Below are 14,124 nucleotides of genomic sequence, written 5' to 3' on the forward strand. Positions count from 1 at the left end.
CGGGAGTTGGTTAATGATGTTTCACCCTCTCAAGGGGCAGGGGCAACATTTTCCAGCTCATAGTAGGGCACCTTCACTGTTAGATATGTTCTAACTTTGAGATTTATACCTCTTAAATATTAGATAACTGAAAACAGCCCATTACAGATTGATGGACAAGAAAATTCTCTCTACCACATGTATGTGTGATGTATGGATAGTGATAATGAATATTTTGGTAGGATGAACAGTAACCAGAATGGGGACCATCCTGCTTCTGTTCTTCTCACAGCCCCTAATACACAACAGGCAGTCCAGTCCTCCTTGGACTGAATCGCATTTGACCATTTTGAACATCTTAATTGATTTGAAAATCAAAATAAGACCCTATTCTTTGCACATGGGGGTAGAGAATAAATATACAGTAGATATTCAGTTGGACAAGGCTACTTTATATTAACATGCCTGACTGCTGTTCCTGAGCTCACTTCTGTAGCATTTCGCTGGGCTTCTTTACTCCTATCTCAGGGCCTCTAGAAAAACATGTGAAGATAGAAAAGAGTGTGTGTGTATTTTTTTCCTTCAGTAGATATGAGCATGAGAAGGTGGGTGTGTCTGTGCATGCCTGCATGCATGTGTATATGTATAGTGGTAAACCCAGAGTGAAGGAGGCTCTCCTGTTCCCAGGCGATGTGTATGTAGAGAGGAGGATCAGCTTATGAAGGTATTATTAACAGAAAGAAAATGAATAATCTTTAGTCACTTTCTGAATATCTTTTCTTTTGGTAGATATATTGCCTTTGACTTCCATAAGGAATGTAAAAATATGAGATGGGATCGACTAAGTATTTTATTGGATCAAGTAGCAGAAATGCAAGATGAATTAAGGTAAGCTATGTTATTTCCCTACAGAGGTTGAGGGATGAGGTAGGTGCATATGTTAATCATGTATATTATGCATTATCTAACAGACTTACAGATATAGTTCACTAGGTTGATAGCACTTGTCTATACCCTCATTTGTAGTTTTTTTTTTTCCCCTGAAAGATGAGACTTGGTAATTTTTAAATATTTAAAAATTCTTAAAAATGACCCAAGCCCAGGTATTTTCATATTTTTATGTATTATCTTCTACGCATTTACAAATTTTTATATAATTGAAGTTAGATTGGTACTGTTTTATGTTCAGTTATTTTCACTAAACATTTTATCACATTTTGTCATTAGCCTACCAGGTCTTTGTAATGATAGCATTTAATGGCTTTTCTGTGTTCCATTTTGTCATAGTACAGTTTCAGTTAAATGCTTTTCTTTGCATCGGGCATCTGGTTTGTTTCCTTTTCTCTACCATGAAAGATTGTGCTGCAGTGAATCACTCTGGGTATAAATATATTTTTACTTCTGTTAAACTGTTTCCTGAAATAAATTCTTGAGGGTAGGATAATGGATCAAAGGGTCTGAATATCTTCATGGTACTTCTCATATGTGTTTACAGTGTTACTTACTGTGTGGGTTCATATATTCGCTGTACTCTATGCACATGTCAGTCTTTACCTATTTTTAAAGCCAGAAGTAGGAATCTGGAAACCAGTCTCATTTTGTTCTGCCTGTGTAGTTCTAATGCACTGTGTAATTTCAGTTACACAGTAACATAGTAAAACTTCTGTAGACATTTGCTCAGCTTTTTTTTTTTTTTTTTTTTTTTTGCGGTATGCGGGCCTCTCACTGTTGTGGCCTCTCCCGTTGCGGAGCACAGGCTGCGGACGCGCAGGCTCAGCGGCCATGGCTCACGGGCCCAGCCACTCCGTGGCATGTGGGATCTTCCTGGATCGGGGCACGAACCCGTGTCCCCTGCATCAGCAGGCGGACTGTCAACCACTGCGCCACCAGGGAAGCCCTTCAGCTTTTAAAAAAATATTTTTATACATATTGTCATCAGCTATAGTTAATTAAATCTGCTTTTTTTTTTTTTTTCTCTTCTATGAGGTTTTGTTTTGAGCATAGCTAGTGAAGGGGGGTTGACCTATATGATTATTGGGGTAGAGAAACCTTGTCAGAGGGGTTACTTCCTTGGGTTTATCTGTTAATTATTGCCCCACAGAGTGTAAGAAAGAAGGGAGCATTGACACCAGAATCTTTGTCCCTTGCTCTCACTATGTTCGACAGGGACAGTAGACGTTTCACCTGTGACTTTCAGATGACCTCTCTGCACATTTGTTTCCAGGGATTTGGGGGGAAGTGGAAAGAATCTGGGCTTTGGGGTCCTACACAATAAGTTTGAAATCTCAGTTTGCCTCGTATTAGCCATGTGACCAAGGAGCAAGTTAGTTATCTTCAAATCTTGATTTCTCCATCTGTAAAGTGGAGATAATAATACTTATCTCTTAGACTTGTATAGTTTAAGAAATAATATTTATAAAACATGTAGTATTTAGTTTATAAGTACTAATGGGGTGCCAACACTCACATGCACTCTATATATACATACTCTAATCGAACTTCACCAGTTTGGCATGAACCTCATGTAGAGTTTTAGTCTAAACACATTCTTATAAGCCGCCTTTTTTTTTCTCTGCCACACCTCACGGCATGTGGGAACTTAGTTCCCTGACCAGGGATCGAACCCATGCCCCCTGTATTAGAAGCATGGAGTCTTAACCACTGGACTGCCAGGGAAGTCCCTTAAGCCCTTAATTTTAAGGTCATGATTTTTAGCCCTTGGTGAATCTATTGTGTTTCTCCCTCACTTTTTGATTTTGGGGAGTAATTGCAATAAAATTAATATTATCTAGTATTCATTGTATTCTCTGTCCCATACACTCTGGCTAAGCACTTTATATGCATTTTACATTATCTCATTTAAACCTAAGAGCGGCCTAATGGTGATGCTGTCATCTCCATTTCGTGGGTGAAAAAAATTTAGGCTCTGAGAGATGAGGTTAATTACTTAAAGTTACACAGCTAGTAACTTGCCTGAGGAGCTAAGGGTAGCAAACCAGTTGTTTGCTGCCAAAGTCCATGCTCTTTACTGCCACACTGTGTCAACATTGTCAAATTTTTGAGTTCATAGAATAATCTGAAGAGATTGTTAAAAATGACAGAAACACAGGAACTGGTAACCATGGTTGGCTCTAGTGCAGATATCTGGGTGGTTCAGGGGAGAAAGGAAAATGGATTTTTCAAATAATACCCTATTATACCTTATAAATTTAGTACTATTTGCATATATTACCCTTCTTTTTTAAATTAATTCATTTATCTATTTATTTTATTTTTGACTGCGTTGAGTCTTCATTGCTGTACATGGGCTTTTCCAGTTGCAGCAAGCGGGGGCTACTCTTCATTGCAGTGCATGGTCTCATCACGGTGGCTTCTCTTGTGGAGCGCGAGCTGTAGGCACGCGGGCTTCAGTAGTTGTGGCTCGTGGGCTCTAGAGCGCAGGCTCAGTAGTTGTGGCTCCCGGGCTTAGTTGCTCCGCGGCATGTGGGATCTTCCCAGACCAAGGCACGAACCTGTGTCCCCTACATTGGCATTCTTAACCACTGCACCACCAGGGAAGCCCTATTACCCATTTTAAGAAGGGATTTTTAAATATTTTTAATGCACAATATCCAGCCCTTGCTTCAGAGAGTCTTACTCAGTTTATTTCAAGGCCAAGCATCCTCATTTTTAACAAACACATCAGGGAATTCTGATACAGATAGCACAGGGGACTGTGCTTCAAGAAATCCCGATGTAGGGGGCATAGGTGCAATAATTATGTCAAAGGAAGACCTCTTCTGGCCTTAGGGAAACACGGTGATGACCATAGCCGTCTTTACAGTACTCCCAACTGTCCCTTTTCACATCTCTTGGGTGAAGTGACCTTGATGCTACAGTTGTTTTGAGATAGGGCCTGTCTTGCCTCTTCTGTTCAAACTTCCTTTTGGTCTTTGGTAATCAAATATACCTGAGCTGTACCTTTCCCATGTGACCTTTTAATTTAGGTTTAATTCAGTTTTAATAACGTCTCTGACATGGACCTGTGTTATAAGAGGTCTGTCCTTAGTAGGCTTGGCTGACTTTGGTATGAGAGTGTTTATATAAATATGTTTTAGTTATTTTCTAGTGGACTCTGACGGCAAGGTGGTGACTAACCAGGAAGGCGTGTTCCGCAGCAATTGCATGGATTGTCTGGACAGAACTAATGTGATCCAGAGTCTGTTAGCTCGTCGTTCGCTTCAGGCCCAGCTTCAGGTACAAATGCTTTTTTTCTTTTATCAGATAAACAATATAGCAAAAAGAAACTTCATCTCTAAAAACCAATAACAAGAAACATTCACATGCCCCCATCCTAACCCAGTTCTTTTTGGTTTTGTGTCTTGCCATCCATGGATGTACACTTTGTCCATAACCATGGTCAGTGTGTGTACAGTTTTAAATTTTGCCTTTTTGCTCTAGCATTATATGTGATCATAGTTTTTTTTTTTTTTTTTTTTTTGCGGTACGCGGGCCTCTCACTGCTGTGGCCTCTCCCGCCGCGGAGCACAGGCTCCGGACGCGCAGGCCCAGCGGCCACGGCTCATGGGCCCAGCCGCTCCGTGGCACGTGGGTTCCTCCCGGACCGGGCCACGAACCCGTGTCCCCTGCATCGGCAGGCGGACCCTCAACCACTGCGCCACCAGGGAAGCCCATGATCATAGTTTTTAAGAGGTGCATTGTTGTGCTATAATTTACTAAGCCATTTAGGTTTCTATATTTTTGGCTTATAAATAAGGCTATAGAGAATATACCTATGTATATTATTATTAGCTTGAATTATTTCCTTTGGGTTAACTCCTGGGTTAAAGAGAATATATACTTTCCAAGAGGGTTATACCAGTTACCCTTAAGACTAGCCAGCAGTGAAAAGTGAATCTTGCCAGCATTAAATATTTTTATTTAGAAAGGTTTTATTTCTTCTTTAGTAGTACAGAATAGTACCTCAAAAGTTGTTTTCGTTTGCACCTCTTTTATTGTTTGGCAAGGGATATTAACTCCCAGGTATAAAGTTTCTCACACAGCTTTGCTTTACCAGTAAGACTGTGTTGTTGAGAAAGAATAGGTATAAATATTTTCTTCTCTTTATATTTGGAATTAAAAATATGTATATCCCAGATTTCCAGATCACATTGGCATTTGATGTAGGGAGCAAACAAAATGCATCCCAAGTGGTTTCCTGCCTAAATAATTCGTAAACATTCAACTTTGTTTATGACAATTTTATGGGACTCAGGGCAGAATTATGGAGGGAAAATACCTCCCCAAGTCCTCAAGTAGGACACACCAAAGGAGTGGTTGCCCTCTTTGAGCATTCTCTAGCTTGTATGGTACTGTGTCCTTGTCAGTCTGTTGGATTTATTGTACTTCAGAATATATTTTTCAATAGAAACAATATTAGGAATGGTTGTTTCCAAGGCTGATTAACAGAACTCTATTTAACTAGGTTTTGTAATCTGTATTTAACTAATTTACATGCTGAAAATAGTATTATAAAACCTAACCAACCTTCAGAGAGTCTTTGGGCAGGAACCTCTCTAGCCTCAGTGCCAGCTAATGTGGGGACTCCAGTTGTGCCTTTCCCCTTCCAGTGAGGGCAGGTCATTGAGCATGGGTAGGCCCCATTCTGAGGGAGAGAGAGCGAGATGTCATTTGAGCTGAGCAGTGAAGATGGTGGTTCTAAGAGGGTAGCGGGTCTGAGACAAAGACCAAGGCAGGAGTTCCTAATCTGTGGTCAGTGAACTCCAGTGGGGAGTCCATAGAGAGCTTCAGGATGCCCAGGAGTCCTCTGAGATGATATGCAAAGGGCTGTTTGTGGGGAGGTAGGTAGGTAGTATTCATCCCAGTTCTCAAAGGGTCCCAGGGTTAGGGGATAAGTTTGGAGGTCAGAAGTCTGGAGATGGTGAATTGTGAGGAGATAGAGGGGTAAAGTCAGTGGAAGGTTGGGGGTGGCAGGAAAGGAGGTAGTAATGGCTGGAATCCTGCAGCAGCCTTCCCTCTCCCCCGTCCTTTCCCTTCTGCCCCTGTCTCTGAGTTTACAGTCTTGCCACTGTTCCTGCGGTGCTGGGGCTCAAGGGAGAGTGGGGGCTATGGGCAGAAGGAAGCCCAAAGAGAGGCTTTTGCAGCCTGGCCTGAGCGGGAGAGTGCTGTGGTCCCCATGTACAGGGAAAGCATCTCCCACCTACAGCCAGGTGACAGATGATCTGGGGACTCTGCTTTTTCTTCCTAAGTCATATGTGCTGAAATCTGTTATACATAAACATAGGTATGATTCTTATTCCAGAGACTAGGAGTTTTGCATGTGGGACAAAAGCTTGAAGAACAAGATGAATTTGAGAAGATTTACAAAAACGGTAGGTAATTTCTTTAACAGAGGCAAGGTTACTCAAAGTTTGAAATAAATAATTTGGATTTAGAGCATTGGTTGTTATTTTAATCATTATCAGCTGATTTTTACTTTTTCTCGCAGCCTGGGCTGACAATGCAAATGCTTGTGCCAAACAGTATGCGGGAACTGGTGCCTTGAAGACTGACTTTACCAGGCAAGCCATGCTTTAAAATCCCATTCCAGACCAGTGGTTCACAGTTCTGGTGCATAGTAGATCACTCGGGCAACTTTTAGACAATAGCAGCAGCAAACCACCAGTGCCTGGGCCTCATTTCAGACCGGTCAAGTCAGGACTGCAGGGAGCTGGGGCCCAGGCACTGGTGTCTTCTTAGCATCTCTGGGTGATTCTGATGCACAGTGGGGGTTGAGAACCATGGCTCCTTAGCTTTTCTCAAAGCTTACTGTGCACCTGACTCACCCCAGTCCCACTCAGCAGGTCTGGGGCAGGGCCTGAGATTCTGTACCCAGGTGGTGCTGGTGCTGTTTTCAAGGACCACACTGGGTAGTGAGAGGTTAGAATGTTTTGAATTTGTTACACATGTGGTTGGGTCTTTTTCTGCTATATGGATTCCCTGGGAGCAAGATAAGCTTTCTAGTCTCTTTGCTGTTTCATGCCACTTAACCTGGGCTGTGTGTTTCTCTTCTTATTTCTTGTCTTTGCAAGTGGAACTGAGCATTTTTCCTCTTTGTGCCTACTTTGGTAATATTTTAGAAATAGGATACACATTTCTTGGACCCGATATTGGTTTCTTTTGTGAGGTGTCTCCTTCATATATTCAGGGATGTTTTTAAAAAAAATCTTTATAATTCACCTATCTCCATACCACATACTTATTGGCTGTAAAACAGTGTGAGAATTTTATATTTTTGCATACTAATGCATAATTGCATTAATGCATAATTGCATATTAATGCAAATCTGTAACTCAAAACTTAACCTCATATTTAACCAGAACTGGGAAGAGAACTCAGTTGGGACTTATAATGGATGGCTGGAACTCACTGATACGGTATTACAAGAACAACTTTTCTGATGGATTTAGACAAGTAAGTTTGTTATTTGATGCTAATTTTTGGTCATTAGGTGGCTGTATCTTTGTACTGTTCTTCTGTAATATAATCATATCTAATTTGGGAGTTACTAATTTCCTTTTTTTCTCTTCTAGGATTCCATAGACTTATTTCTTGGGAACTATTCAGTGGATGAATTAGAATCTCATAGTCCTTTAAGTGTTCCAAGGGATTTGAAATTCCTGGCTGTAAGAAACGTTTATGTTTTTCAAGTTGTTAAAAGCATTGTGTCTGAAGTTAGAGATGGTGCCAACTCCCCTTGATATAAAACATTGTATGTTGTTCTAAATGGAACATAAATATTTAAGTGTCCCCAAGGAGCAGATCAGGGAGAGGAGTAAAATAACTTTGGAATGTTTGTCTTCTTTCAAACTTGACTGTCTTTGGCAGATCCTTTTTAAGTGAGAACACAGACGCATGGGGAGTGTGAGGGCTTCTCATTTCTGGAGACTACTCCCCTGAGGTTCAGGGATTGCCAGAGGCAAACTTGTGACCTTGAAGTTGACTCCTCTGTTCACAAGACTTTTCAAGAGCCTCTCTGGGGTCTCATTCCAGTGGGCAGGGTGTCCTGGAGTGGAGGGGCCTGGTGTCTGGGTTCTCATCTGGGCGACCTCCCTCTGCTTAGGACTCCCTGGTTTGGAGCAAAGCCATGTTTTTTCAGATCTTTTAACCTGTTCGAAGATTTGGGCAGTTATGATCGAAACTCTAAATAATGGTGTTTTGCTGAAAGAAAGATACTTTGTATATTAGATTGCAGAAGGGTTTTATTCTCTTTAAAGCAAAGCATGCATAACTGATTGTACAACCATTGATTAGCATCTTATGTGATGGTTTCTCTTTCCGTTTTCTTTTCCAGTTGCCTATTATCATGGTTGTCGCCTTTTCCATGTGCATTATCTGTTTGCTTATGGCTGGTAAGTCTGCCCTTGTTTCACATTCTTACAGTCATTTCTTAGAATGTTGAACTTTCCTGTACAGCGTCTTAAGTTTGCGCCTATTCAGTACTTGATGTTTCCCTATTGAATTGAATGAGTTAAGTGGGCAGGTGGGAGGATTAGTCCTTAGATGTGACAGAAGGAAAAATGTATACTCAGTAGCTTGATACTTTTTTTTTTCCACTTAAGCTTTTTTTTTTTTTTTCCACTTAAGCTTTTTAAAATATTTTTTTCTTGCTATCAAAGTAATACATAGTAATTACAGAAAATACAGTTGGGCAAAAAAGAAGATAATGTTATTTATCCTCTTGCCTTTCAGAGATAAGCTAATTACTCTTAACATTTTGATGTTTTAATCTCTATAAGTGTGTATTCTTTTTTTCAAAAGTGAGATACAAATTTTTTTGTAATCTGTTTTTTCACTGAGCAATATAAATATTTCCCCGCGTTCTTTATTTTTAATGGCTGCACAGTATTCCATTAATGGATGTATAATTTATTTAACCAACCACCTATGTTGGACGAATAAATGTTATTATAGATGAATACATTACTTCTTAAATTTTAATAGCGAAATTGCCTAAGAACCTGAGCTAACAAAGTCTTTATTGGTTTTCTTTTCTCTCTCAATGTTTTTCTGTGTTACTAAGTTAATGGAGACATTTTCATCTTAAATGCATGTTAAGCAGTGTTCAGTGCTCTGGGAGTTTGAGTCTGTAACACGTTGCATTGTGCCTCGAGGTGCAGCCTTAGGCACCTCCAGTCACATCCTCTATCCTGAATTCGCTGGGCTGACATTTCTCTGCCTGGCTGACTTCTGCCATCCTCAGGCTCTCCTCTCATGAAGTGTCTCTCTGTTCTCCCACACAGACCTCATCTCCCCCTTTCTGATTTCCACAGCATTTTGTGTACCTCTCTTATAGCACTTTCTTCTTTTAACCTTGTAAGCACCTAGGGATTTCTTCTTCAGAGGCGCTGTACTCTTTGGGGTCCTGAATGCACCCAAGGTGTATTTCTGTTTGTGTGGTAGTGATTTGCATACTCATTCGTCTTTCTCACTGAATCAGCAACTTTTTGAAGGCAGAGATGGTGTCTTACTCATTGTTTTACCTCCTGTGTCTGGGATACAGTTTTGCCCTCCGTAAAACTTTGCTGAATTAAGGACTCCTCGCCCCCCACACCCCACACTAATTCTGCCAGCTTCTTGGGGGAGGCTCAGAACCTGTTCATCTCTGTAATCCCCTCAGTGTTCAGCAGTGTAGGTAGTCATGACACAGGGAGGAGCTGTCTTCTTGTTACTCTAGGGCAGGGGTTAGCAGACGTTTTCTGAAGAGTCAGATAATAAATATTTTAGATTTTGTAAACTATATACGGTCTCTGTTTGCACAGTTTGTTTTTACAGTTCTTTAAAAATGTAAAAACCATCACAGTGCAAAAACAAGCCGAGGACTCTCGAGTACAGCATCACTGTGCGGCATGACTAGGGGGTCTGTGTCACATTTGGGGCAGGAAGGAAGAGGACAGGACCAGCTGGCATGTGCTGCTCACGGTTCAGTTCACACCCTAGATCCTTTGACTTCTCTCTTTAAAACATTGCCCATTGGATGCCATTTTCTGGGAACCACTCCACTGCTGAATTAGTTTTGTTATTTTGGTCTTTTTATATACTTACATTTCCCTGTGGAACCTCTGGAAAGGCAGGGAGATCAAGACCAAGACTCAGCCTGAACAAATGGACCATTCCTTTGGGGAGTGTCCCAGAGTGGGCTTGTGAGGAACTGCTTTTTTCTTTATCCAAAAAGAGTTTTAAAACCCAGAGCTGTCAAAATTAGCAATTGTGGAAATTTGAATGTTTTCAAGTGAAAAGATACTGGATGCTGTGGTTAGTAACAGCTCATGTCAGTTAATTGTTGTAAAGTAATGATCTTTGTGGTGTTTAGATATGACAGTGTCTGATTTCTAGCCCCTACTTTGGTATTTAAGAGAATAGCAAATAAATGCAAGCATGTTCTCTGACAGCTTATTAGGAAAGTGTCTACACCCTGATTTCCTTTCTGGCGTGCCCTCTTAACTGGCTGTTGACCTCTGCATGTTTCCCTGTCAGCAGGTGAGGCCAGTACTATTGCAGGAGAGAAGCAACACTGGGTTCACCTGTTCAAGGAGTTGAACAAAATAGACCTTTTCCCATTGGCCTGCTGCTTCCTTCATGTACTCTAGACTTTGAAAAAAAGTGCATCTCAGGAGAGTTGTGTTAAATATGTTGTATTTATTGAGTTTTGTTTTATACACTTTATTTTTTTTTTGTTTTTTTGTGCGGTACGCTGGCCTCTCACTGTTGTGGCCTCTCCCGTTGCGGAGCACAGGCTCCGGACGCGCAGGCTCAGCGGCCATGGCTCACGGGCCCAGCCGCTCTGCGGCATGTGGGATCTTCCCGGACTGGGGCACGAACCTGTGTCCCCTGCATCGGCAGGCGGACTCTGAACCACTGCACCACGAGGGAAGCCCCTATACACTTTAATACATAGCTTTTCTGAAGCATGTATATTTGTAAAGTTATTTTCCATAACAGAAAAACCCGAATGAACTTTTTGGCCAACCCAGTATTTTTTGTGTTAGCATTTTGGTAGTAGCTGATACCTGTCATAGATAGGACTATGAACTAAACTATTAGTAATAATTTCTTATAATATTAAAGTATATAATCTAAAACTAATAATTACTATTTGCTTGATATAACCTGAAATTAGTTTAGTCAAGCGGTTCTCAAAATGTGGTCTCTCGACCCATAGCATCAGCATAATCTGGAAACTGATTAGAAATGCAGATTCTTGGACGCCACCCTAGGCCTGCTAAATGAGACAGACACTGGGGTTCAGCCCAGCAGCTGATTCTTTATCAAGCCCTGAAGCGGATTCTGTTGCCAGCCAGAGTTTGAGAACCACTGTTTTAAACCTTAATTGAGAGGTTCTTATATTTTTCCTTTGGATGTGTTTGTAAACTTTAATGTTGTCAAGATGTGCTAAACGGCTGAAAGCTGGATCTAGTATCAATAAAATGACTTGTTATTTATCAGCTCTTTGTTTTTAAAATCAACAGGTGACACCTGGACAGAAACACTGGCATATGTGCTCTTCTGGGGAGTTGCAAGCATTGGAACATTTTTTATTATTCTTTACAATGGCAAAGATTTTGTTGATGCTCCCAGATTGGTCCAGAAAGAAAAGATAGACTGAATTTGTGTCTGTGGAAAGCGGCTTGGCTTGGAAGATTCCATTATGCAGAACTGGAGTCTTTACTGACCCGCTTTCCACGTCAGCCCAAGGTCTTTTTAAATCCTTTATCCAAAAGCACATCTTGCGCTTTGTGTGGGGGTGATGACTTAGAATTGATCTGATGTTACTGCCTTGATGATCTCTTTACTATTGGGATGGTTATCATTTGAAGCTATTCTATAATTAAAATGTAACCTCAATTCAGCTCACGGAATGGAAGGAATCTATTCATTGTCAGTTTAATCAGCTGTTGCAGAATAAGTAATATATTTTAAAAAAATCTAGCTTCTTTCCTTATTTAAAACAGTGAAATTATTTTTCTAGCTCAGTTTATTGTCACTGTAGAAGCAGTTTCTGTTAGCAAGCATACTTTTCCATACATCTTTGGACTTTTCTTTAGTTTAATAATAAGCTAAGTCTACTCTGTTTATAAAATGTCTTTTACATACATCAAGTAGTTGGACGAAATAGTCTGTGACTACATGGTAGGAAAGAGGAGACCAGGGTCTGGTGTTCCTTTGGAGCTTCAGTTGGGCTGCCTTATGAGTTCAGTCAGCTTGAGCTGTGCAGTTTAAGTGTGATGAAAAAGGTTCAGGTGTATTTTATCTTTTTTAAAAGGTGTAAATGAAATCAAAGAATGTGAAGTCTCTCTCTTATGCTAGAGGTCCAAAGCCTCCTCTGTTTTCAGGATTGCCCCAGTGTGGAAAATGCCCTTGGTTGGTCAGCTCCTTCATTCTGGACCTTTTGGTTTCTTGGGGGTCTTTCATGGAGACATGCAGGCCTCTGAGCGGGTCTTGTGCTGAATCCGATGTTGCACTTGGAGGCAGCAGCTGCTTTTCCACGCACGGTAGTGTCGATGCTTTTCCCTATTTAAGAGTTTTTGTTAGCTGTCAGTAAGTCTAAAATTTAGTGCTTCCAGGTAGTTACAGCTCTCCAAATCAAGGACCAACTTAAACTTTAATTTATGTGAAGAAATAAATCTGAAAAAATACACTCTAGAAGCTGTGCATAGTTCTAATTATAAGTCAGACTGTATATTCAAATTGTAATTATGAGGTTTAAAAATTAGAAAAGTATGTAAGGAAGTATAATTGCCACTATTTTAAAATAGTTCAATTAAATACTGCTACAATATTTGTGTTGTGCTTGAAAATATGTACAGTTTTTTCAATGGTAATACCTTTTCCTGTCCTTAAATATCTCTAAAGAGCGCCTTGATTTTAACATTACCTTTTTTCCAACATTATCTTTTATAAACATTAATAAGAGTTGTTGCTTTTAGAAACTTTAAAGGAAATAATAGCTGGAAAACCCTCTGTAGCTTAAAGTCAGTCATTAAAACTCACAATAGGGTAAGTAATTAGAACTACCTACTCTTAACTTGTAAATAAGCATAATTCGTTCCAAAGAGGAAATATCGAAACTTAGTTCATGTCTACTGTAATGTATTACTCAGATGCTACTGGGCATTTCACATTAAGAACTTATTTCAGCGACCACAACAAAGACCAAATCTGAACTGCTGATGTGGCTGTTTTGCAGTGAATGGGCTAATGTTGGTGTGTTAGATCTTAAGGTATCAATATTTCAGAACCCTGCAATGATTATATTTCTAAATTCATGTACTGTCCATCCGTAAGTGAAAATAAAATGTCATACTCTTTTCTAACTAATGTTGGTGTCATTCCTATACCTTGTTTTACAAAGGGATGTTCTTTTTTATAAAAAACATGCAAAGCAATGTGTGGTCATTATAGAAGAATTAGACAATGTAAGTAAGCAAGAAAATGAGTAGCTTCTGAAATTCTACTTTCCAATTATGGCCACTTTAAAAATTGTGTTTATCCTTATAATTATTTTTCAGTTACAGGTATTCCAGGGGAATATTTAGTATATTGCTCATTAAAAGATGTCCCCTGTATTCCCACCTCCAAATTGTAATTTCTTTTTCAAAATGATAGAGGCTCTCAACCAAGAAGTGGGACAATATGCTTATTAGAAAACGTCCTCTCAGGCCACAGGAAGATGTCAGGGAGCCCGAGGGAAATGCTGATGTAGACACCTCGGTGCCTAGGAGACCTTTGCACGTGTGTGTGTGGTGTGTGAAGGGTGTTTGGGGGGGAAGTGGCTTAAACAAGCATTTGGGGGTTTTTCCTCCTGCTTGCCTATGAGTCCTGATGTTAGAAGTTTTCCTACTACAGATAAATTACAGTTAAGTCTTTAAAATATTATGTTCTTTGGCACATGGACCTCTCCACCTTGGCAGCTTGGTTCACCAAAGCCAGCAAGATGGAAGTCACAGTCTTTTTTAACCTAATCTCAGAAGTGTCATCCCATCACTTGTGCCATATTCTATGCATTAGAAACAAGCCACTAGATCAGCTCACTCGGGGAGGGGATTACACAGGGCATGAATACCGGGAGGTGGGGCTCTCTGGAAGTCTGTTCCCATAGCCTGTAA

The 14,124-nt window shown here is 40.3% G+C and overlaps 1 protein-coding gene across 37 annotated transcripts in view; it reads left to right on the forward strand.

Annotated features, from left to right (window-relative positions):
* SACM1L (SAC1 like phosphatidylinositide phosphatase) overlaps positions 1-14,124 on the forward strand; it is a 97,337-nt gene that overhangs the window by 44,227 nt on the left and 38,986 nt on the right. For 34 of the 37 annotated variants that reach the window (XR_012334583.1, XR_012334584.1, XR_012334585.1 and 31 more), the window contains 7 exons: positions 769-867; positions 4,077-4,215; positions 6,281-6,350; positions 6,467-6,539; positions 7,339-7,432; positions 7,552-7,644; positions 8,313-8,370. Coding sequence is in view for 2 of the 37 variants with exons in the window: in XM_019946776.3 (XP_019802335.1) it covers positions 769-867; positions 4,077-4,215; positions 6,281-6,350; positions 6,467-6,539; positions 7,339-7,432; positions 7,552-7,644; positions 8,313-8,370; positions 11,488-11,624 (763 nt within the window). In the remaining 35 variants the exon portion in view is untranslated. Of the gene's footprint in view, positions 1-768; positions 868-4,076; positions 4,216-6,280; positions 6,351-6,466; positions 6,540-7,338; positions 7,433-7,551; positions 7,645-8,312; positions 8,371-11,487; positions 13,333-14,124 lie in introns of those variants that run through there. The other 3 variants (XM_019946776.3, XM_019946779.3, XR_012334606.1) reach the window with 2 other exon arrangements.

This window comes from Tursiops truncatus, chromosome 10 (assembly GCF_011762595.2).
Source record: "Tursiops truncatus isolate mTurTru1 chromosome 10, mTurTru1.mat.Y, whole genome shotgun sequence".
Lineage (NCBI taxonomy): Eukaryota > Metazoa > Chordata > Mammalia > Artiodactyla > Delphinidae > Tursiops > Tursiops truncatus.